The sequence below is a fragment of the Boleophthalmus pectinirostris genome, unplaced genomic scaffold, assembly GCF_026225935.1.
Source record: "Boleophthalmus pectinirostris isolate CB_2022bp ecotype Guang Dong unplaced genomic scaffold, ASM2622593v1 HiC_scaffold_10, whole genome shotgun sequence".
Lineage (NCBI taxonomy): Eukaryota > Metazoa > Chordata > Actinopteri > Gobiiformes > Gobiidae > Boleophthalmus > Boleophthalmus pectinirostris.
Window position 1 is genome coordinate 1,620,475 of NW_026570971.1, and position 23,594 is coordinate 1,644,068.

Genomic DNA, 23,594 nt, shown 5'->3' on the forward strand with positions numbered 1-23,594 from the left:
GTGTGTGTGTTTGTGCGTCTGTGTGTGTCGTGTGTGTGTGGGCGTCCAGCGCAGACCCAGGAATATGAGCTTGTACCGTTCAGAGTCAGAGGTTTGCCCTTTTCCTCGAGTACAACAAAAACAAACCAGATTTTTGGAGGATTGCGCGGCTCAGAGTCGGCGCGTGGGCGGGGACACGGACTCGAGCGCGGCGTCTCACTCCTAAACTGCTCCAAATGTCAGATTGAATTTTAGATTTTGACTAATTATCTCCTCGACTGCTGTGAGCGGGTCGTGAACTCCCAAAAATATGAACCTGGTTTTATTGCAGATTTGAACTAGAAATGTCAAAATAGAAAAACTGTTGGTGTTTTTTTCTTTTTTTCTCCCATGTTTCTTCATCACAAAACTTGCCTGAAGACATTTTAGAGTCGTGCACGCATGTTTGAGTCATCTAGTGATCTCTCTTGAGCCTATTCAAACTCCGCCCACATGCTCCCACACCACAGTTCTCCATAAATAAACAAAAACACGACACAAAACTGAACAAAACGAGTCGACAAACCTGATGTGACGTGCAGGAGTTTCATTAGTGATGATGTGTTGCGATAGCGCTCTGAAGGGGGGGTGACTTAGCTTGGAGAGTAAAGGGAGGAGAGAAAAATGTGGAACTTGTTAATACGCTGTTTTTTTTTAAATATAGCTGTTCGTGCTCTGACAGGGCATCTGGCTTTCACAAAGGTCGGATTTTGTTGGATTCTTTTTTATTTTTCGCAACATAAACGACATTTTTACGATCGGGCTCAGGGTTTGGACAACGTGGAGTCCACACATGTTTAAAAAATTGTACCAAAATTGAGAGAAATGCCGCCTAGTGTCTCCACTCAGTTTCATTTCTCTCCAGCGACTCGGTCAGGAACCGGAAAACACTAGAGGATTTACAAAAACCTCGGAAGTGCGAGTTTGGGCACCAGCCAATCAGAGAAGAGACAGACATTCAGTGTTGGCGACGATTCCCGAGATCGAGGATTTAAAACCGAAACAAAGAGAATGTTTGGTGAATTTTATCAAGGAGAAAGTCGTTCTTGTTCTTCTTCCTACAGGATTTGGAGCTTTACAAACGTCACGACCAAACAGCAGCGATTGGTTCAATAAAAAAAGTCCCCGCCTCCTGTCGAGTGAACGAATCCTAATGCTGCAGGTCACACGGTTTCCACCAAGTGAAACCGGCTCATGAATCAGACTAACCCCGAATTCACACCAGGAGCTGCAGCAGCGCTTCACGTAGTCGGAGCTGCACCTACGCGTCAATTTCTAAGTTTCACTTCACACCAGAGACGCTCCTGCTGCAGCTGCACATCGACTCACTGTTTTCAGACGTCACATTTTGTACTTGCTTTTTATCATTTATTTTATGTTAAAGTGTGTTCAGTTAGAATGTTTATTAAGTGTATCGTGAATTAAGTACAACTGCAACACATTTGTGTTTAATGAGGTTTAAATCTATTAACACGCACATTAAACACCTCCGTTTTTTTCCCTTAATAAGGTAAAATCACGTATAATAATATAAAATTAATAAACATTATGAGTGTGATTAAAATCATATGTCCGTCCAGGTAATAAAGCCGATATGTTTATATGTTGATACTGAGTCCTGCCCCGATGCATAAGGGAAAATAGTCGCTGAAACGGGCGAGTTTTGACGTTCTGGAATTTTCGTAACAAACATTTAAAAAAAATTTAAATCCAAAAAGTGATCTTTGTAATGCTGTGCTGCTGCACATGCTCAGTTGGCCCAGAGTCACAGAAGAACCTCACCGGGCTAAAGGTGAATCTGACACTGGAGACACTGAGCTCAGCCCGGTGACTTGAATGGACATTTTGAGTTTTGAAAGGGGTTTGGTTCAGACCCCAGCAGACGCCCTAGACGTGTGTCAAGTGTTTTTCTCCCACGGTGCTCAAGACGTGCGTCCAGGGCGTCTCTGCGGGCAGCGAGTGCCTTGTTTTCTCGGGCGAGAGTGACTTTAGTGTAAAGTGTAGCGGAGGCCGTTGACCCTGGCTGTGGCATGTTTGTATTTATCCTCCGTTAATGACACGGTGTCGATTTTCTTGTTGTGGTGTTTGTTGTTCTCGGATCTTTCTTCTTCTTCCGGATAATAACGTCGCTACATCTCTGAATAGTCGTCCCTGATTGGTTGTCTCTTTTTATTTTATTTTTTGTGCCTATTTTTTCCGTCAAAAGCTTGACTCCAGATTCTCTCCTGTAACCGTGAACATCATGAGCTTCATCTGAGCGACGCTGAACTCTGTGGTGACGTCACACTCACTTAGAAACACTTTTTTTACACAGATTATTGTTTAAACAAACTAAACTAAAGGTAAAAGGAGCTGTTCACTTGAAACATCACGAGGTGGAACAGAGCGTTTGGAGGTTTGAAGATGTAAACAGAGTAAAAATAAAGATTTACTCAAACACGTGAATGAAACAAAACCCATCTCCAGCTCTGATTGTGAGGAGAAACATTAGAACTCGACTCAAACCCCACAGAGTGAGTTTTGTGTGATTATTGGACCTTTAACTGCAGGTGGACGTCTCCTTTAGCGAGCGGGGGGAAGGGCGCCGGGTTTAATGTGAGCGCGAGAGCGAGAGGGAGGGAGGCAGCTCCGTTCAGCTCCGCTCAGCCCCAGGACGTCCCACAGAGAGATAAACCCCGTGGAGATGGAGCGGAGCCAAACCCGGCGAGCTCAGGCCCACAGCTCCGTCTTCACAGCGCCGGCCGAGCATTAGCATGAGCACAAAGGCGCGAGGAGAGGGAGCGCGGCGAGGAGAGGGACACGGGACGCCGCCGTAATCTGCACCGAATCAAACCCACAGTCTGAACCCAAGAACGGAACCAGAACCTGAACCAGAACCTGAACCTGAAGATCTTTGTCTGTTTTGGACGGTTAAGTCTGTGGTTAAAAGGATCATGTGACAGTTTTATGAGCCGTGATAAAGTCGTTTCCTCGTTGTTTTGTTTAGTTTTCTTTCCACGTTTTAAACTCACAAACTCATTTAGTTCATTTAAACACATTTAGTCTGAGCTCGTCCCCCAAAATGAAAACACGCTGTTCCACCTTGTGATGTCACAAAGTGGTGCCTCCAATTTACGCCAAAGCAGCAAACACGCAGGTGTCGCTTTACACTTTTTTTTCCATCGTCGCTCAAATTATGTTGGAGTCAGAGCTGCTCAATGATGGAAACAATAAATATCACGATTATTTTTGTCAGTACAACAGGTCCCAGTCCAACAGAAGTAAACAACAAGACCAAAAACTCAAGTGAATTCATCTGATATAAAACAGTATTGAACAGATACATATGTACTCGAGTTTATCAAACTGTTGACCTTTTTTCTGTTCCATTTTTGGTTCTAAAGTTCCATCTGTTTTAAACAGACCATGAATGAAACATGGAACAAAAATTATTTCCCAAATTTCAAAGACCTGAAAATCATGTAAATAAATGTTTGTATTTCATCATATCTTGTGTTATTCCATCTTTGAACTGTTGATGAAGGGACAGGATTTAAAAAAAAATATATATATTTTAAAATGATAAAAATGTTCTTGGAAGGACTGACATATTTTATAGAAATAGTTTCTTTCATTTTGAAGTAATATTAAAAAGTTTTCAGAAGAAAAAAGCCACAAATGATGTAAAATCCTGCACCTTCTACTTGTTTGTACAATTTTCCCTCCGTTACTTTTCCCTCCGTTACCATGAACTTTCTTAATAAAAAATCTCATGAGTCAAAAAGTCAGAGGTTTTTCAACCTAATCTTGTTCCATATGGTAGAAAACTATATGAAGCAAATATTCAAACCAGTTTGTTAAGGATATGGAAGTGAGAACCAAGAGTTATCACTGTTTGGATTTATTGACCAAAAAGTGCTGCATATTTCATTCCCTCCGTTACCGACATGAGTTTTTACATTTTTTTGTCTTGAACTTGAAAGAATCTCACAGGTTTAACTTGACCCTGTTGGAGTGTAACTCTTTCCTACATTCTGATACTTTACTTATTTCAATAGTTCCTCTAGTTTCTGAATAAGAGACATTTGAATGTTGTCCTGGTTTAGTCCTGGTTTAGTCCTGGTTTAGTCCTGGTTTCAGTCCTGGTTCAGTCCTGGTTTAGACCTGGTTTAGCCCCTGGTTTAGTCCTGGTTTTAGTCCTGGTTTAGTCCTGGTTTAGTCCCGGTTTAGTCCTGGTTTAGAGTCCTGGTTTAGTCCTGGTTTAGTCCTGGTTTAATCTGATTGGTTGAAGCGACAGTTTGATGGACGTTTGTTTTTGGATTGTGAAGGACTCTGACTTCTGTGACTCTGACTCTGCCCGGCAACAGATGATGCTGAAATGTGATTGGTCGAATGATTTAATATGAAAATCCATGTGTGGAAGAAGAACAAACATCGGAAAAGTAATAATATAATTAACATCAGTCTGTGATTCAGAGATTTTTTTAGTCCAGCAGAGAAACAGACCACTGAGTTTCTCTGTTTTATTTTGACCGTTTTGACTTTAAACGTTTTTCTCGTCTCGTGATTGTTTGGATTCATAATATTCCGGCTTTTCCAGTCGTGGACTTGTAGAGTTGTGGAGTTGTAGAGTTGAGTCACTTCTCCTCTCAGGTTCCATTACTCCAAACTGTGGCAGCGTTTCACTTTCAATATTGTAGCTGCATTACCCGTATTTTCCCATCATGCTTCACTTCAGCCGAGTTCAGAGCGAAAACCGAGCGAACCGTCGATGAACTCACCGTCTCACAGTCTCACAGTCTCTCCGTCCGAGCGTCTCAGACTGTTCTCCGAGTCTCCGAGTGTTTCAGAGAACGAAAAGCCAAGAGGAAATGTTTGTGTTTTTAAACCATTTTGTCAAATTTAACTGTGACTAATTTATTTTTCTCTTTCTCTCCCTCTGCCCCCTCCTCTCTCCATTTCTCTGTCTCTGTCTCTTTTTTCTCTTTCTGCTCTCGCTCTGCTTTCTTTCTTTCTTTCTTTCTGTCATTTTTTTTCATCACCCTCCCTTTTTCTATCTGTCTTTTCTCCTGTTTCTCTCTCCAACTTTCTTGCCCTTTGCCACTTTCTCTCTCTTCTCTCCCTCCTTCTTTTTTTCTCCCTCTCCCTGTCTGCCCTCCTTATTTGGCCTTGATCTCTCCCCCTCTCTCCCTCTTTCTCTGTCCTCTCTTCCTCCTCTCTCCTTCTCTCTCCCATGTCCCTCCTTTCCTCTCCTCTTTCCTTCTCTCCTTCCCTCCTCCTCTCCTCTTCTCTTCTCTTCCCTCGTTCCTTGTCGTTCCCAGATTATGTATATTTTGAAAACTCTTCGAGTAACCCTCTGCTGATCCGGAGGATAGAAGAGCTCAACAAGGTCAGACACAAAACACACACAACGCACAAACAAATGCACAAACATCTCACACAAAGCACAAACAAACAAATATCTCACACAAACACACAAACAACACACAAACAAACACACAACATCTCACACAAACACACACAAACGCACAAACGCACAAACATCTCACACAAACAAACACACAAACACACACACACAAAAACACACAAAACACACACAAACGCACAAACAAACACACAAACAAACACACAAACACACAAACATCTCACACAAACAAACACACAAACATCTCACACAAAAACAAAGATTTCAGATTTAAAACTCTGCTCAGTTCTACTCATGCAGGTGCTTTAAAGTCCTGGAAAATTCCCTTTAGCTCATGAAAAAGTCATGGAAAAGTTTTGAAATGTCAGTGAAAAAGAGCCGGTGTTGTAGAGGAGCTGGATATAGTTTATTTTAGACACATTTATGTTTTTCTGTCTTATTTCATGTTCAGAGTTTAACTCTAATCGCCAACAAAGAAGATTTTGCCATTTTTGTGTTTAAATATATTTACTGATTTAAACAAACAAACAAAACAAAAAAACGCCACATACTAAAAAAAGACAAAAAAGGTCCAGAAAACCAAAACCCAGACACATGTACAGATTAATTACACTGCAAATTAAAACACACAAAGTCCATAAAACAACTCGACACAGACAAAAACTGAAATATTCACAGAACAGAAAATAAATAAAACCTTCAAGCGCCGACAGATGTTAATGATTTAAGAAAACTGACATTTTATCACCAGAAAGTGCAGGAAAAAGCTGCTTTTCCATAATGTTTTCTTCTAGATCGTTGTTGTTTTCATTTTTAACAAACTACGATTCTAACTAGGGATGGGCATGATTAATCGATTAATCGATAATTGATCATTAAGAATTTCATTCGATTACGTTCATTTTAATGGACAAACTGAATGTATGTTTGTGTGTCGGGACAAACAGGTGTGTACATGTGTCTCTGCATCAGAAGGAGCGAGACACAAACAGTGGGTCAGTCTGTAACGAACCGAAGCACAAATGTGGATTTAACCAGGATTTGTAGAAGAAATTCCACACTTTCCGTTGCGTTGGGACAAGTGTGAGTCCATGTGCACAGTGGATAAAGCAGCACATATGTTTCTGTGTCCAGTGGGAAAAAGTTTTTCCAGGTGAGAGTCGCTCAATGTGGATGACGAGGCCCCCGCCCCTCCCCCCGTACGCTGTCCTGGTTTTGACAAACACAAATCTGGTCACACTGACCTGTATTCACCTGAGTCATGTCTTTTAATCCAACACAAGTTGAACCACATCAGCGACACAAGAGCTGGAGTTTTATCTTCACTTAGTTTATGTAAATTAGTGATGTGGTTTTAAGTTTTGTTTCTGTGAGATTTGAACAAAACTGAATTAAACACATTATAATGTCAAACAGCTGATGTGGATCTAGAGTCGTTATGTTTATATGTCGTAAAGTTGAATTTATTGATGCAGATTAGTGCAGATAGTAATAATAATGATGATCATTTTAATATAAAAACATTAATGATTAATCGATAATCGATCGTTAATTCTTCCGACGATTGATTAAGAAAATTTCATCGAAGGCCCGTCCCTAGTTCTAACAGTTGTTTAAATATGGAACTGTTCATGATATGAACATAAAAGTTTTAAACCTCTCAGGCTCAAATAAAATTTTAGTAACAGGAAAAAATCTGATATTTGTGGAAAATGATCACATACAATATATACAATGATTTACAATCCTGACTTTTTTTTGAGACCTTCACATGTCGTGTGTCTGGGATGTTGCAGATTTGGTAAATAAACCCTGAAGACTGAAAATGATATGAACATTAACTTTATGTGTAAACCACTTTTATAACAATAAAAACATAAATCACAGTGGAACAGTTTTACAGAACAACAGCACTTTTTCATGTGCTTCTCCAAGAAACAATTTTTATCCTTTGTAAACAACAAAAGTACTTTACACTTGTGGCAGGTCGTTTGTGTGGAGTCGTTCTTACACAGTCTGCATCGTCCACGTTTTTTTTTTTTTTTTTTTTTTTTTTTAATGCATTTATTTTGGGCAAGTCAAGATTTACATTTCTATACAATGGAACATATGACATAAGTGAAATCATAACAGAAATGAAAATAACAACAACTACTAATAACTATTATTATTACTATTTTGCCCAAAAACGAGTGGGAAGAAGAAAACTTTAAATTTAATCCCACCTCTGCTCTTCATAATCTAACACAATGAGCTTATTTTGCGTTTTTCAGACATTTTGAATTAAACTATATGAACTGTTTACAAGTGCAGACAAAGAGTCACTGTTAGTTTGGTAGTAAAACAGAAATGTACCAACAAATACAAGTAACGGACAGAACAAACCAAACATAAACCAACAACAAACATAAACCAGAGCTACAGAGGCAGTTTTGTTCTAATATTCTGACCCTCTCTCCATAAACTGTGACCAAACCATATGTTTATAGAACAACTTGAATTTCAGGATATTTAGTCGTTTCTTGAGACGTGGATCCAGTCTGTTCCAGAGTTTTACACCACATACAGACACACAAACTTTTACGAGTCGTTTGTACATTAGACAATATGAAATTTCCATTCCCTCTAAAAGTATAAGTTTATCAGTGTGGATGGGAGAAACGGCTCCTGAGCTAAAAAATCTCATAAAATATGGATGTGGAGTAAACAGGTAATTGGAATTGAGCTGTTATAAATCTGCAACGTCTGAATGGAGAGAGTTAAACTGTCAGCTGCTTTTATAATTATCATAATATAATTGTTAATGGGAATAATCTTGGTCATTATAATCGTGATACCAGATTTCTGTATCTCATCTTTAAACTTGTGTTCGGACCAGAGCGTCAGGGCGTCCAGTTTACTCAGGGTCTACGTGGACGCACGTCTGAGTCGTCCTACGTTTTTCGCGGCGCGTCTTCAGGCGTCCGGTTTGGTGTCCGATTTGCCGTGGACACAGTGCGTCTTGAGCGTTCAGGGGTCAGAAGTTGAAAATGCTGAACTTTGGCTGATGCTGTGCGTCCAACACCAAATCAGGGACGAGTATCCAGAGACAAAGTCTACGTTCAGTCTGCAGGTTTAACGCTCAATTCAGATTTTTTTGTGAAATCTGATGTTTTTTCGAGGTCGTTCACATTTCCAGTTAAATGTGACTTGTATGTGACTCCAGTGTGAACATTAAACGGTCCAAAAGTGTCCCACATGTGACACTGGAGACACGACGACGTCAACCGCAGCGAGCGTCTCTGTGTTTACACAAGTTGAACAAACATGGACGCAGCATCGAGCACCTGGAGATTTTAAAGTTCCTCTCGTACCGGAGCCAGAACATGAACAACTGACTTGTTTTAAGGAGGAGATTGAGAAGGAGAAGGACCAGGTTTTTGGTGGTGGTGTTTTGTGGTGAGTGGAGATGTGCTTCACTTCAGTCACATGGATCATGAACAGTTTTCTCTTCTTCAGTGCAGAATAGTGACGTTTGTGTCTTGTTGATGACGTGTAGGTGGATGAATGTGACCTGACTGTTCCAGTGTTGGGAAGTTTACTTTTAAAATGTAATCCCCTACAGATTACAGATTACATACCCCAAAATATAGTTTGTAACATAATCCATTAAATTAAAGTGAGTAATGTAATCTGATTACTTTGGATTACTTGATATTGTGATGCTTTTTAAAACTACATGAATGAACCAACCACATCCTGAAAATTCTTGTTCTCTTCAAATTGTCTGTTGAGCCCAAAGTCTCCATGAATAAACCACTGTTTACTGTAGAGAAGCAAAATCTGAACATAAGATGTTTGGTTTTATCTGCTAAAAGAAAATAAAAAGTCCAGACTTTACTTCAGCATATAAAAAATATACTGATAGAAATGATTTTTATATGAGACACTGCTGCTTTAAATGATGTTCACCTACTGTTAGTGTCATAGTGTTTAGACCTGGTTTAGTCCTGGTTTAGTCCTGGTTTAGTCCTGGTTTAGACCTGGTTTAGTCCTGGTTTAGTCCTGGTTTAGTCCTGGTTTTAGACCTGGTTTTAGACCTGGTTTAGTCCTGGTTTAGTCCTGTTTAGTCCTGGTTTTAGACCTGGTTTTAGACCTGGTTTAGTCCTGGTTTAGTCCTGGTTTTAGACTGGTTTTAGACCTGGTTTAGTCCTGGTTTTGTCCTGGTTTAGTCCTGGTTTTAGTCCTGGTTTAGTCCTGGTTTTAGACCTGGTTTTAGACCTGGTTTAGTCTGGTTTTAGACCTGGTTTTAGACCTGGTTTTGTCCTGGTTTAGCCTGGTTTTAGACCTGGTTTTAGTCCTGTTTAGTCCTGGTTTTTAGACCTGGTTTTAGACCTGGTTTTGCCCTGGTTTTAGACCTGGTTTAGTCCTGTTTAGTCCTGTTTTAGTCCTGGTTTTAGACCTGGTTTAGACCTGTTTAGTCCTTTTAGTCCTGGTTTTTAGACCTGGTTTTAGACCTGGTTTTAGACCTGGTTTTGTCCTGGTTTTAGTCCTTTTAGTCCTGGTTTTAGACCTGGTTTTAGACCTGGTTTAGTCCTGGTTTTGTCCTGGTTTAGTCCTGTTTAGTCCTGGTTTTAGTCCTGGTTTTTAGACCTGGTTTTAGACCTGGTTTTAGTCCTGGTTTAGTCCTGGTTAGTCCTGGTTTAGTCCTGGTTTTAGTCCTGGTTTTAGACCTGGTTTTAGACCTGGTTTTAGTCCTGGTTTAGTCCTGGTTAGTCCTGGTTTTAGACCTGGTTTTGTCCTGGTTTAGCCCTGGTTTAGACCTGGTTTTAGACCTGGTTTAGTCCTGGTTTTGTCCTGGTTTAGTCCTGTTTTAGTCCTGGTTTTAGTCTTGGTTTTTAGACCTGGTTTAGACCTGGTTTAGTCCTGGTTTTGTCCTGGTTTAGTCCTGGTTTAGTCCTGGTTTTAGTCCTCGGTTTTAGACCTGGTTTTGTCCTGGTTTAGCCCAAAATGTGAAAACAGGAAAATACTGCCCTGTAATCCACTTATTTCAACAAAGTAACTGTAATCCAATTACCACTCACTGAAACAGTAACTCATAATTTGTAATCTGATTACTTAACTCTGGTACATGTAATCTGTTACTCCCAACACTGGGCCGTTCACACTGAAGTCACATGTTAAAGATCAGATTTGGATCAGTTTCAGGAGCACAGATCCAAGTGTCCTGAGTCACGTTTGAAAAAATCAGATCTTGTGTCGTTAAAACATCAGATACAAGAACAAAGAGGCAAAAACTGGGGTTTGGGTCACTTCAGGCTGCAGACTGAACACAGACTCTATCGTTTCAGTCCCAGTCTGGTCCTGGTCTGGTCCTGGTCTGGTCCCGGTCTCGGTTCTGGTCTGGTTCAATCCATAATCCATTTTGTCCTTTATTCATTTAAACACAAAATCGAAAACTGAAAAAAAAAAAAAAAACAAAAACGAATCTTTATCTGTTTTTTCATTTTGGTTTTAGAGACAAATAATGAAGAAAATATTTGTTGTTTCCTTTTTTTATTTTTGGTTTTATATTGAAAAACGAATGAACAAATTTGTTTCTCAGTTCAGATTTGAGTCTTTTTCTTCCTCAGCTCGTGTGTAAATCTGAAATGTGAACAGAATCCTTTTATTCAAACTGAAATTTTCCATTGCAATTCTTACAAAAAAAAAACGTAATTAGCCCAAATAAAAACCCAATAACCAAACGGTGGCAGCGTGGTTTTGTTGGGTGATTCTGAAGCGTGTTCACCGTCTGGAGCGTCCAGGCGTCGACGCTCTAGTCACGCGTCCACGGCGTCGGCGTCAGAAGCTGAAAATGTAGAACTTTTGGTGTTGGACGCGCCGCATCAGCCAATCAGGGACGAGTATCCAGAGACAAAGCGACGTTCTTACCCAAAAGAAGAAGAAGGAGAAAGAGCCGAAGGAGCGAGGACGGAGAACCACAAACATCAGCCGGATATAAATATAAACACGCTGCAGCCGTCGATCACCAGGACTGGACCAGGAATAAACCAGTATAAATATAAACACTAAAGTCTCTCTGTCTTTACTGCTGTAGTTCTTGGCCGATATTTAGACTTTTTATCGTATTTGTTGTCAGTCTTAAATCTCCAGCACAAACCGATATTTTGTTTTGTTCAATTTGCTGCCAAAAATACACACAAAGTTTTATATTATTTTACACTTTAATACTAAGAAATAACTGCGCAAAACATGACTACATCACTCTCCTATAGGCTAGTGGTCAAAAAGAAGTAGTAGTAGTAGTAGGAGTAGAAGTAGTAGTAGTAGGAGTAGTAGTAGGAGTAGTAGAGTAGTAGTAGTAGTAGTAGGAGTAGAAGTAGAGTAGTAGTAGTAGTAGGAGTAAAAGTAGAAGTAGTAGTAGTAGGAGTAGTAGGAGTAGAAGTAGAAGTAGGAGTAGTAGAAGTAGTAGGAGTAGTAGAGTAGGAGTAGTAGGAGTAGGAGTAGTAGTAGTAGAAGTAGTAGTAGGAGTAGTAGGAGTAGTAGGAGTAGAAGTAGGAGTAGTAGAAGTAGAAGGAGTAGGAGTAGTAGTAGTAGTAGTAGTAGAGTAATGAGATTAGTAAATACTGTAGAAAATAATCAGTCGGCTCAAAATATCAGTATCAGCCATGAAAAAAACAACAAAAAACAGTGGATCTCTACTGAATATCACAAAACGAAAGAGTAACTGTACCAGAATAGTTACTCCAAACTAGTATTCAGAGTATTTAGTTACTTTCCAACACTGCAAGCGAAAAAAGACCCACAAAAAAAAGCCTCAAACATATTTAGCTTCAATAAAATCACCGCACAGGAAAAAGCAAACGCAAAAAAACAAAAAACACAAGGGCGACTCAAAATCTGCAATCAAAATCGTTCGGGTAAAAGACCTGGAAGTGGTTCTTGTCTCCGAGGCAACGGACGCTCCGGACGCTCCGGACGCTCCGGACGCTCTGGACGCACGTCAAGTATTTTTCTCCGGTTCGTCCTCGGTGTTTAAGATGGACATTGTCTAAACAGATGTGTTTTTTGAGGCTCTGGTCTGAACAAACCTTAAGATGAACCGAGATCACAGTTTCAACGTGATCAGAAAATCACTGAGGCTGTAATTTAAAGCACCGTGATTTAAAAATATCCTTTTCCGTCGGCGTAAAAACGTCCAACCCTGAAGTTCAGATCTGTACTTGTGCTCCGGAGTCTGATTCTAATCCGTGTCATTTGTTTATTTGTCTTTCAAAATAAAACCAAAAATAAGAAATGGAAAAAAAAAACAACTATTTTCTTCATTATTTGTCTCCAAAACCAAAATGAAAAAACAGATAATGATTAATTTTTTCAGTTTCAATTTTGTGTTTAAATGAAGAATGAAAAAAAAAAACAGACTGAACCAGAATCTGTGTCATTCGTTCATTTGTTTTTCAATATAAAACTCAAAACTTCAAAATAAGAAAATAAACAAACAAAAAGTTTTCTTTATTATTTGTCTCCAAAACCAAAATGAAAAAACGGATAACGTCCGTTTCCCGTTTACGTGACTTCAGTGACTGCGATGCCGGACTGAACCAGGACTGATCCAGGTCCGGGACCAGGACTGAGACCAAGACCAGACCAAACCAGGACCAGGCCGGGACTGAGACCGGAAACAGGCCAGGACTGAGACCGGGACCGGGACTGAGACCGGAAACAGTGCGGTACTGAGACCGAGACCGGGACCGAAACCGGGACTGAGACCAGGACTGGAACAGGACTGAGACCGGGACCTGAGACCGGGGACTGAGACCGGAACCAGAGACCGGGAGACCTGAGACCGGGACCGGAGACCGGGACTGAGACCAGGACCAGGGACCAGGACAGACCGGAGGCTCAGAGCCCTGCGGAGGGTCGGAGTCAAAGCTCTGGTCCCACTCTGGTCCCGGACCTGGATCAGTCCTGGTTCAGTCCAGCATCACAGTCACTGAAGTCACGTAAACAGGAAACAGTCGTTATCTGTTTTTTCCTTTTTTCATTTAAACACAAAATTGAAAACTGAAAGAAACAAATCATTACCCGTTTTTTTTTTTTTTTCATTTTGGTTTTGGAGACAAATAATGAAGAAAACATTTGGTTTTTCATTTTCTTATTTTTTGGTTTATATTGAAAAACAAATGAACGAACGACACATGGATTAACCAGGACTAAACCAAGACTAAACCGTTTTCAGTCCCAGTCTGGTCCTGGTCTCGGTTCTGGTCTGGTTCAGTTCATTATCCGTTTTTCCTGTTTTTCATTGAAACACAAAATCAAAAACTGAAAAAAACAAATCTTTATCTGTTTTTTTTTTTTTTTCATTTTGGTTTTAGAGACAAATAATGAAGCAAATATTAGTTTTTTTCCTTTTCTTATTTTTGGTTTTATTTTGAAAAACGATTGAACGAATTTGTGTTTGTCAGTTCAGATTTGAGTCTCTTTCTCAGTTCGTCTGGACGTGTTTAAAATCTGAAACGTGAACAGAATCCTTTTATTAAAACTGAAATTTACTGTCGCAAAAAAAAAAAAAAAAAAAAAAATGTAATAGCCCAAATAAAGCTCAAATGAAGCCGGTGTGGTGGTGTTTTTTTGGTGATTCTGGTGTGTGTCGTTCCGTCTGGTGCAAAGTTAAACCTCGCCCTTCTCTCTTTGTGTTCCCTCATTAATGCCGGTGCTAAACTTGTGTGTTTTGGTGCGTTTTGGTGCCCGGCGTGCGGCTCCCTGTTTCCGTGGTAACGCCGCTTGTCTCCCCGTTCGTTCGTTCTTTTTTTTTTTTTTTTTTATGTATTTATTTCTTTCTTTCTTTTTTCAGACGGCCAATGGGAACGTGGAGGCCAAGGTGGTTTGTTTCTATCGGCGCAGGGACATCTCCAGCACCCTCATCGCTCTGGCGGATAAACACGCAAGTGAGTGTCCTGGTTTAACCCCGAAAAAAAAAAAAAAACACGGAGCTGCACTGGGAATGATGTTTTTTAATTCTGATTTAATTGAACAGTCGGAATTTTACATGGAAATAATAATTCTGAATTGAGGTTTACATGGAAAACTCCTTAAATCGCCTTTTAGCGCAAAATCTCAGATGTTCAGATGATTTTTTTTTTTTTTTTTTTTAGATATTGTTTCAGCAAAAAAAAATCTTTGTCAGGTCTTTTTTTTTTTTCTTTGGAACACTGTGTACAAAAGGGTTGCAGGATTTTAACAGTACGGAAGCCGAAAGGGGTCAAAACAAATACAAATGTGACAACACGACAAAAAGCCACAACAAACCAAAAAAAGCCACAACGGAAATGACCGCGGGACTCTTATTTTAATGCAAACGCCGCAACAAATACAAAACGACACAACACACAAACGACACATTAAAAAGCCACAACACATTAAAAAGCCACAACACATTACAAACAAAGCACAACAAACAAAAAAAAAGCCACAACAGAAGTGACCGCGGGACTCTATTTTCCGACGGACCGATCAAGCGGCAAGTGAAGAAGAAGAACTACAACGTGAAACGAATAATGATAAAACAATAAATTACTTTTACTTACGTTTCCAACTTCTCCGTTCCTTTACTTTTCACGTTGTAGTTCTTCTTGATCGGTCTGTCGGAAAATAGTCCTGCGGTCACTTCCGTTGTGGCTTTTTAATGTGTTGTGGCTTTTTAATGTGTTGCGACATTTGCGTTTGTGTTGTGGTGTTTGTATTTGTTGTGGCGTTTGCATTAAAATCGAGTCCCGGGGTCATTTCCGTTGTGGCTTTTTTTGGTTTGTTGTGGCTTTTTGTTGTGTTGTCGCATTTGTATTTGTTGCGGCGTTTGCGTTTGTTGTGACCCTCTCGGCTTCCGTATAACAGTGTTGGATCGAGCGTTTCACATCTCGGGCTTCAGTCGAGCTCCGTCTGAAACAATCCACTCCTCAAGAATTATTTTATGGTTCTAAAAGTGTTTTATTCTACAGAAACACAGAATAAAGAGCCGACTGCGTCGCAGATAGAAAACTGCTGTAGCCACAGTCAGAGGTGTAGTGGGCGAGAGTTCAACGTCCACACATTTCTCCCAACGTGAGATAAAAAATAACAAATAAAAAATATTTACAACTTAAATATGAAACCAAAGCTGAAAACAAACTGCACAGACTCATGAAATCTACAGTACTGTCCTATAGTGACCAAAACCAGGACTAAACCAGGACTAAACCAGGACTAAACCAGGACTAAACCAGGACTAAACCAGGACTAAACAGGACTAAACCAGGACTAAACCAGGACTAAACCAGGACTAAACTAGGACTAAAACAGGACTAAACCAGGACCAGGTCTAAACAGGTCTAAACTAGGACTAAACCAGGTCTAAACCAGGACTAAACTAACAGGACTAAAACAGGACTAAACAGGACTAAACCAGGACTAAACCAGGTCTAAAACCAGGAATAAACCAGGACTAAAACAGGACAAAACCAGGACTAAACCAGGTCAAAACTAGGACTAAACTAGGACTAAACCAGGTCTAAACCAGGACTAAACCAGGACTAAACCAGGTCAAAACCAGGGGACTAAACCAGGACTAAACCAGGTCTAAACCAGGACTAAAACAGGACTAAACCAGGACTAAACCAGGACTAAACCAGGTCTAAACCAGGACTAAACCAGGACTAAACCAGGACTAAACCAGGACTAAACCAGGTCTAAACAGGACTAAACTAGGACTAAACCAGGACTAAACCAGGTCTAAACCAGGACTAAACTAGGACTAAACCAGGACAAAACCAGGTCTAAACCAGGACTAAACTAGGTCTAAACCGGGTCTTAACCAGGTCAAAACTAGGACTTAACTAGGACTGAACCAGGACTGAGTGTCCGGTCGGACCTGGAAGTGCGCCCACGTAGGTGACCACAGGTGAAAGGATCAACTCAGAGCTCCACGCCGCATGGGGTGAAGTGCAGCCGTCGCTAGATCCTCCACAGACTCGAGGTTCTCTCTCAAGTCCAAGATTAGACCTGGTTTAGACCTGGTATAATCCTTGTTTAGTCCTGGTTTAGTCCTGGTTTAGTCCTGGTTTAGTCCTGGTTTAATCTGATTGGTTGAAGCGACAGTTTGATGGACGTTTGTTTTTGGATTGTGAAGGACTCAGACTCTGTGACTCTGACTCTGCCCGGCAACAGATGATGCTGAAATGTGATTGGTCGAATGATTTAATATGAAAATCCATGTGTGGAAACAAAACAAACATCAGGAAAACTAGTAGTAGTATTTGTAGTATTTGTTGTTGTAGAAGTAGTTGCAGTAGTAGTAGTAGTAGTAGTAGTTGTAGTTTTCGCAGTAGTAGTTGTAGTTGTCGCAGTAGTAGTAGTAGTAGTAGTAGTTTAAGCAGTTGTAGCAGTAGTAGTAATAGTAGTAGTAGAACAGTAACAGTTGTAGTAGAAGTAGTTGAAGTAGTAGTAATAGTTGCAGTTGCAGTAGTACTAGTAGACGCAGAAGTAGTAGTAGAAGTAGTAGTAGTTGCAGTTGTAGTACTTGTTGTAGTTGTTGTGGTAGTAGTAGTTAGTAGTAGTAGTAGTAGTAGTAGTAGTAGTTAGTAGTAGTAGTAGTAGTAGTAGTAGTAGTAGTTGTAGTAGTAGTAGTAGTAGTAGTAGTAGTAGTAGTAGTAGTAGTAGTAGTAGTAGTAGTTAGTAGTAGTAGTAGTAGTAGTAGTAGTTAGTTAGTAGTAGTTAGTAGTAGTAGTAGTAGTAGTAGTAGTAGTTGTAGTAGTAGTGTAGTTGAAGTAGTAGTAGTAGTAGTAGTAGTAGTCACCTTCTTGTTTCTATGGTTTTGTCATTTCTCTGCCCGGCAACAGATGAAGCTGAAATGTGATTGGTCGAATGTTTTAATATGAAAATGTCTCTTTGAAAAAAAAAAAAAAAAAAAAATCTCTCAGGATCATTTTCCTCGTGTGTGTGTTCGATCTTGTGGCACGAGGTGGGGACCTTCAGCTCGTCAACTAAATCTGTCCTTTCACGTTATTATTATTTCTGTAATTATCAGGTCTCGTGTTGGATCTGTGGGTTTTTCGGAAGGTTCAATGCGTGTCCTAAAAAGAAGCACAGGAGATGGAGAATCCAAGAAAACAGGCCACTTTATTTCAACATTTCCATTGAGTGAGATTCAAGTTGATTACCAAGTACAACTGTCACCCCGGACGACGTCTGACAAGCTCAAAATCAGGGGTAGCTTTATACTACATCTTGACAAAACATTAACTTGTTGATTTAGCAAATACAGCAAGAAAATGAACAATACTGCTGACCCAGTGCACCTTATCATGGGTGGAAACATGCCACGGGGACCACATATGTCAGTTTTTCTGCTTCGTGGCATCTCAAAGTCCAGAAAAACATGTTCTTTATGACACTCAAGTACAGAAAAAACATGTTATGTAGACCTACAGATAATCATACGTGTTTTCCACCCTGTTGTCATTCCAGAGTCCATAATATTAGGTGAATTTAGCATGATCAACACATAATTTCCCACAGATCTTTCACCGTGTCTCGAGCTCGGTCCTGGTGACAGTTTCAGGTTCAGAGTGTGTTTGTCGTGTCGTCGTCTGAGGCCCGCAGCAGCAGACAGACAGACAGGCCTTCGATCGCTCGTCAATACGACCGCCCTCCGTCTGCCGCTCGGTTTTATCTGCGAGAATCTGTGACAGTCTGACTCTTTTTACCTCGGATCAGACTCGGGCTCGGAGCTCAACGTGTTTCTGCTGAATAATTATGAGGATCCCAAAATGTGTCGACAAAAACTCCCGGGAGAAAAAAAACAAAACACGAGTAAATCCAAGAAAAAAAAAAAACACAAAATGGATTTAAACTGCACATTTTTATTTTCCTGTGATTAAAATAAAGATGAAGGTCTGACAGAGGTGCAAAGTTTAAAGCTGCATTGTGTAACTTTTCCGCCAAACGCTTTTCTTCATGTTTGAAATGTTGTTGCTTTGTCTGGAATGTTTCACAGTGTGGCATTAAACTGTGAAGGAGACCAAAGGTGTACAAAAATGTCTAAATATCGAGATGTCGTATCGTTTAATGTGATGATGCAGTGTCGATATCGTGGGCTGCTGTATCGATATATCGCCAAGAGGATTTTTTGGTTTATTTCACTAAATTATTTTCAGCTCCAGTTTTGTTGTTTGTTCAGAGGAAGGAAACTCGTTTATGCGACACATTTGACATTTTCCTTTTTTTCTAACTTAGTTTTTATTGGTTTTAAGTAACAGAAAATCAAAAACAACATCAGTCTGGAGTTACAGCTTCTTATTAAACATGCATTTGGTATTGACATTTTTATGTACTATGTTGTTTTACTGGTGTCATTGATGAATACATTCCACTTTTCCCGTCGCTCATCGTATTTGTACCTTTCAGTTTAAGATTATGGATCTGGTCAAGTGTTAACGGAGGAAACAGGGTCAGATTTTTGACATTCAAATGTCTCTTATTCAGAAACTAGAGGAACTATTGAAATAAGTAAAGTATCAGAATGTAGGAAAGAGTTACACTCCAACAGGGTCAAGTTAAACCTGTGAGATTCTTTCAAGTTCAAGACAAAAAAATGTAAAAAAACTCATGTTCGGTAACGGAGGGAATGAAATATGCAGCACTTTTTGGTCAATAAATCCAAACAGTGATAACTCTTGGTTCTCACTTCCATATCCTTAACAAACTGGTTTGAATATTTGCTTCATATAGTTTTCTACCATATGGTACAAGATTAGGTTGAAAAACCTCTGACTTTTTGACTCATGAGATTTTTTATTAAGAAAGTTCATGGTAACGGAGGGAAAAGTAACGGAGGGAAAATTGTACAAACAAGTAGAAGGTGCAGGATTTTACATCATTTGTCACTTTTTTCTTCTGAAAACTTTAATATTACTTCAAAATGAAAGAAACTATTTCTATAAAATATGTCAGTCCTTCCAAGAACATTTTTATCATTTTTAAATATATTTTTTTTTAATCCTGTCCCTTCATCAACAGTTCAAAGATGGAATAACACAAGATATGATGAAATACAAACATTTATTTACATGATTTTCAGGTCTTTGAAATTTGGGAAATAATTTTTGTTCCATGTTTCATTCATGGTCTGTTTAAAACAGATGGAACTTTAGAACCAAAAATGGAACAGAAAAAAGGTCAACAGTTTGATAAACTAGAGTACATATGTATCTGTTCAATACTGTTTTATATCAGATGAATTAACTTGAATTTTTGGCCTTGTTGTTTACTTCTGCTTGGGCCCATTCATATTATTCTTTCCATCACTGAAATATTCTCCACAATCCTGATCCAGTCTCGTTGTGCAGGTGGATCTTTTTGTAACCAACTCTTTGTAATTCCCTTTTTAGATGCAGCTAAAACATTTTTTGTCAAATCCACGTCGTCCTTCCTCACCACATCAGACATATTTCCCAGATACATCACCAGACGTGTGTTTGGAATTCCATATCCCAGAATCCTCGTTAAGGTTGTGTTTAATTGTTCCCGATACATCCTCATTTTCAGGCAACTCCAAAACACGTGTGATCAGAGTCCGTTTCTCCACACAGCCTCCAGCGTCCAGCCTCCAGCCTCCTGCTCCTGCTCCTGCGGGCGGAGCTCTGTCTACTCTAGATTTTAGGTGTAATGAAAAAAACGTGTCAAATTCTTCCAGCGATATTCCCTCCACAACAGTGAATGAGCCGTACTGTGGTGTATTTGACACATCTGAAACCGTTCTGCATCTGTTTTATTTATTGACGACTCTGTTTCCCATTTCCGTTTTAGGTGAAGAGTTTTTTTTCTCTACATTCCCCCAGAGCGACACATTTGACATTTTCAGTTTTGAGGATTAAAATGGTTTTATGAACTTTACACAAGAAGCGATTTAACAAAAAATTTGGTAACTTTATAATAACTACACCTTATTTAGCCTTAAAGGTTGTATAGAGGATTTTCCAAGGAAGGAGAAATCCAGCGACTGTTTGTCCTTTTTCAAATGTTGCGCATGTGTGAAACCACCTCCCCTCCCCCACAGCTCCTACGTAGAAACACCTCCTCCCTCCTCCTCCTTACGCCACAAACAGGTTTGTTTACAGCCAGTGCTGCACATGACTTGTAAACAACTAACTACAGTGTTGGTTAGACAAGACGGAGAAGTGAGGAGCGGGGAGAAGAGCGGATCGGGCAGCGGGGAGAGGAGCAGGAAAGGGGAGCAGAGAAGGTTGCGCGGAGATTCTGTGCGAATGAACTAACTACAACACGCAGCAGCAAGTGGACTCTTTCTTTGCCTTGAAAATGACGTTTTCAGACATAGGATATCACATTCGTGTCCTGAAAAACGTTTGTCTAACTCTTGGAAATAAAGTACGTTTTCATAATAAGCAGAAGTTTCCTGTCCAGGAGTAATTTGTGGACCAGTGCTTCAGTCTTTAGACTCTTCGTCTGCTTCAGTCGCGCCATCGCTGGAATGAATCTACAAGAATCACCTTAGTTTGGCTTCGCTGCTTTTCCCCTTGTCTTCTTCTTTCACCTCAAAAACGGACTTTCTTTTGTGGCGAACTGCTCCTGGATTCTTGTCGCCATCGCAACAAACTTTGTGCGAACTGCGAGGAAGATATAGGTCAAAAAAAGCCGCTAAGAACTGTTGCGTTGGTGGAGTAAACAGCGTCTGTGCGTCTTGCGTCTGTGGACTGTGTGACAGTCGTACGTAAACCACGTACCGGCGGCGCAGGCAAGTCAGTTACACTAGAAACGTAGGGAGTTTGATTGACAGCCTGTCAGCTCACAGATAACGAGGCAGTGTCGTTATCTATTGGCAAATGTTTAGCCCCACCACGTCCAGAGTTGATGAATTTTTATTCTCTTTTTTTTGGTCATCATAATTACAAGGCGACTGCATCTATAATCTATCACTGACAATTTGAAACAAAAAAAATCCTCCATACAACCTTTAATAAAGCATGAACAAAGGCTTAATTAATAATGAACAAAGGCCTAATTAATAATGATTCACGCTGAGTAACTACTTAATTACTGCCTTAATTAGCACTTAAACTTAATCTGCCTGTGCTGTAAATAGTTACTCATAATTATTTCATACTTAATTACTCATGAACTAACCATTTGAGCATTTAGTAATCATTAATAAGCTTTGAGAGAATGATTTACTAATAATGAAATGCAATGATCATTCCGGCAGCTGTTATCTGTTAGTTCAGTCTTTTGGAGAGATTTTCTAAAGTGAAGATGAATTATGTTTTATTAAACATTTACTAAGTGTGAATCATTATGAATTAAATCTTTGTTCATTATTAATTAAGTCTTTGTTCATGCTTTATTTAGGCTAAGTAAGGTGTAGTTATTATAAAGTGTCACCGGATTCTGTTACAAACTACATTTTGGTGTGTGTAATATGTAATCTGTAATCTGTAGGGGATTACATTTTAAAAGTAAACTTCCCCACACTGTTCATCACCTGCTTCTTTACGAGAACGAGACAAGACGAGATTTTAACAGAATTCTTAATAATATATACATTTCTCGATTCTCTTTGCAATTTTGATTTAATTTTTTCGTTTCTATTCTTTTTGAAACTGTTGAAGCAAATATATTCTGCAAAATGGACTCTTCAGAGCTTTTTAACCGACCTCGTTTCTCGTCTCGTCTTCACTGCGTCTGCTCCCGTCTCTGGTACACGGTGTGTTTTTCCCGGCGTTTTTCCCGGCGTTTTGGTTGTGTTGTGCGTTTTATTTGCATGAAGATTTCCACACGAGGAGGAGCCGGCGATTCTGCAGCTGCTTCACGGAGGCGACGAGGGAAAAGCACCAACTGTGTGTCCTCGGGCTGCAGCATTAAGACGAGCAGGACCCAGAGAAGAAGGAAAAAAAAAAAAAAAAAACCCACCACGAGGCTGCAGACTGAAGACAGAACGAAAACCTTAACTGCACGGCTCGAGGTGCGGAGCCAACTGAGCCTGAAATGTTCCACGGTGTGACTTTAAACGCCTCCGCTTTACATTTATTCGATCAGAAGTGTTAAAGCTCAAAAACACTCAGGAAAAACAGACGTTGTGACTGTGAGCGGCGTCGCCTCTCCACAGATCCGACCTGGAACTTCTCGGTCGTCTGGTTTTGGTCCGTCGGGGCCGAGTGTCGTTCAGAAGTTCCCGATACGATAAAAACCAGGGACGGGCATTCGAGTAAATTTTCTTAATCGATCGTCGTGAGAATTGACGATTGATTTTCGATTAATCGTGAACGATTTTATATTAAAATTATCATAATTTTTATGACTAATGTTACTAATCCTGGTTTAGACCTGGTTTAGTCTTGGATCAGTCCTGGTTTAGACCTGGTTCAGTCCTGGTTCAGTCCTGGTTCAGTTCTGGTTTAGTCCTGGTTCAGTCCTGGTTTAGACTTGGTTCAGTCCTGGTTCAGTCCTGGTCCAGTCCTGGTTTAGACCTGGTTCAGTCCTGGTTCAGTCCTGGTCCAGTCCTGGTTTAGACCTGGTTTAGACATGGTTTAGTCCTGGTTCAGTCCTGGTTTAGACCTGGTTCAGTTCTGGGTTAGTCCTGGTTTAGACCTGGTTCAGTCCTGGTTTAGACCTGGTTCAGTTCTGGGTTAGTCCTGGTTTAGACCTGGTTTAGACTTGGTTTAGACCTGGTTCAGTCCTGGTTCAGTTCTGGTTTAGTCCTGGTTTAGACCTGGTTTAGACTTGGTTTAGACCTGGTTTAGATCTGGTTTAGTCCTGGTTTAGACCTGGTTCAGTTCTGGTTTAGACCTGGTTCAGTTCTGGTTTAGATCTGGTTTTATTCCTGGTTTAGACCTGTTTTAGATCTAGTTTTAGTCCTGGTTTAGATCTAATTTAGACCTGGTTTTAGTCCTGGTTTAGACCTGGTTTAGTTCCAGTTTAGACCTGGTTTTAGTTCTGGGTTAGACCTGGATTTTGACCTGGTTTAGTTCTAGTTTAGATCTGGTTTTAGTCCTGGTTTAGTTCTAGTTTAGACCTGGTTTTAGTCTTGGTTTTAGTCCTGGTTTAGATCTAATTTAGACCTGGTTTTAGTCCTGGTTTAGACCTGAATTTAGACCTGGTTTAGTTCTAGTTTAGACCTGGTTTTAGTCTTGGTTTTAGTCCT

At 40.0% G+C, this 23,594-nt stretch overlaps 2 protein-coding genes across 3 annotated transcripts in view; one reads left to right on the forward strand and one right to left on the reverse strand.

Moving 5' to 3' along the window:
- The window catches only part of LOC129410510 (zinc finger protein 271-like), a 688,773-nt gene that overhangs the window by 462,431 nt on the left and 202,748 nt on the right, over positions 1-23,594 (reverse strand). The window lies entirely within an intron of this gene.
- mta1 (metastasis associated 1) overlaps positions 1-23,594 on the forward strand; it is a 143,270-nt gene that overhangs the window by 26,980 nt on the left and 92,696 nt on the right. For both annotated transcript variants that reach the window (XM_055158804.1, XM_055158808.1), the window contains exons 2-3: positions 5,319-5,386; positions 14,262-14,355. In XM_055158804.1, coding sequence (XP_055014779.1) covers positions 5,319-5,386; positions 14,262-14,355 — 162 coding nt within the window. The remainder of the gene's footprint in view (positions 1-5,318; positions 5,387-14,261; positions 14,356-23,594) is intronic.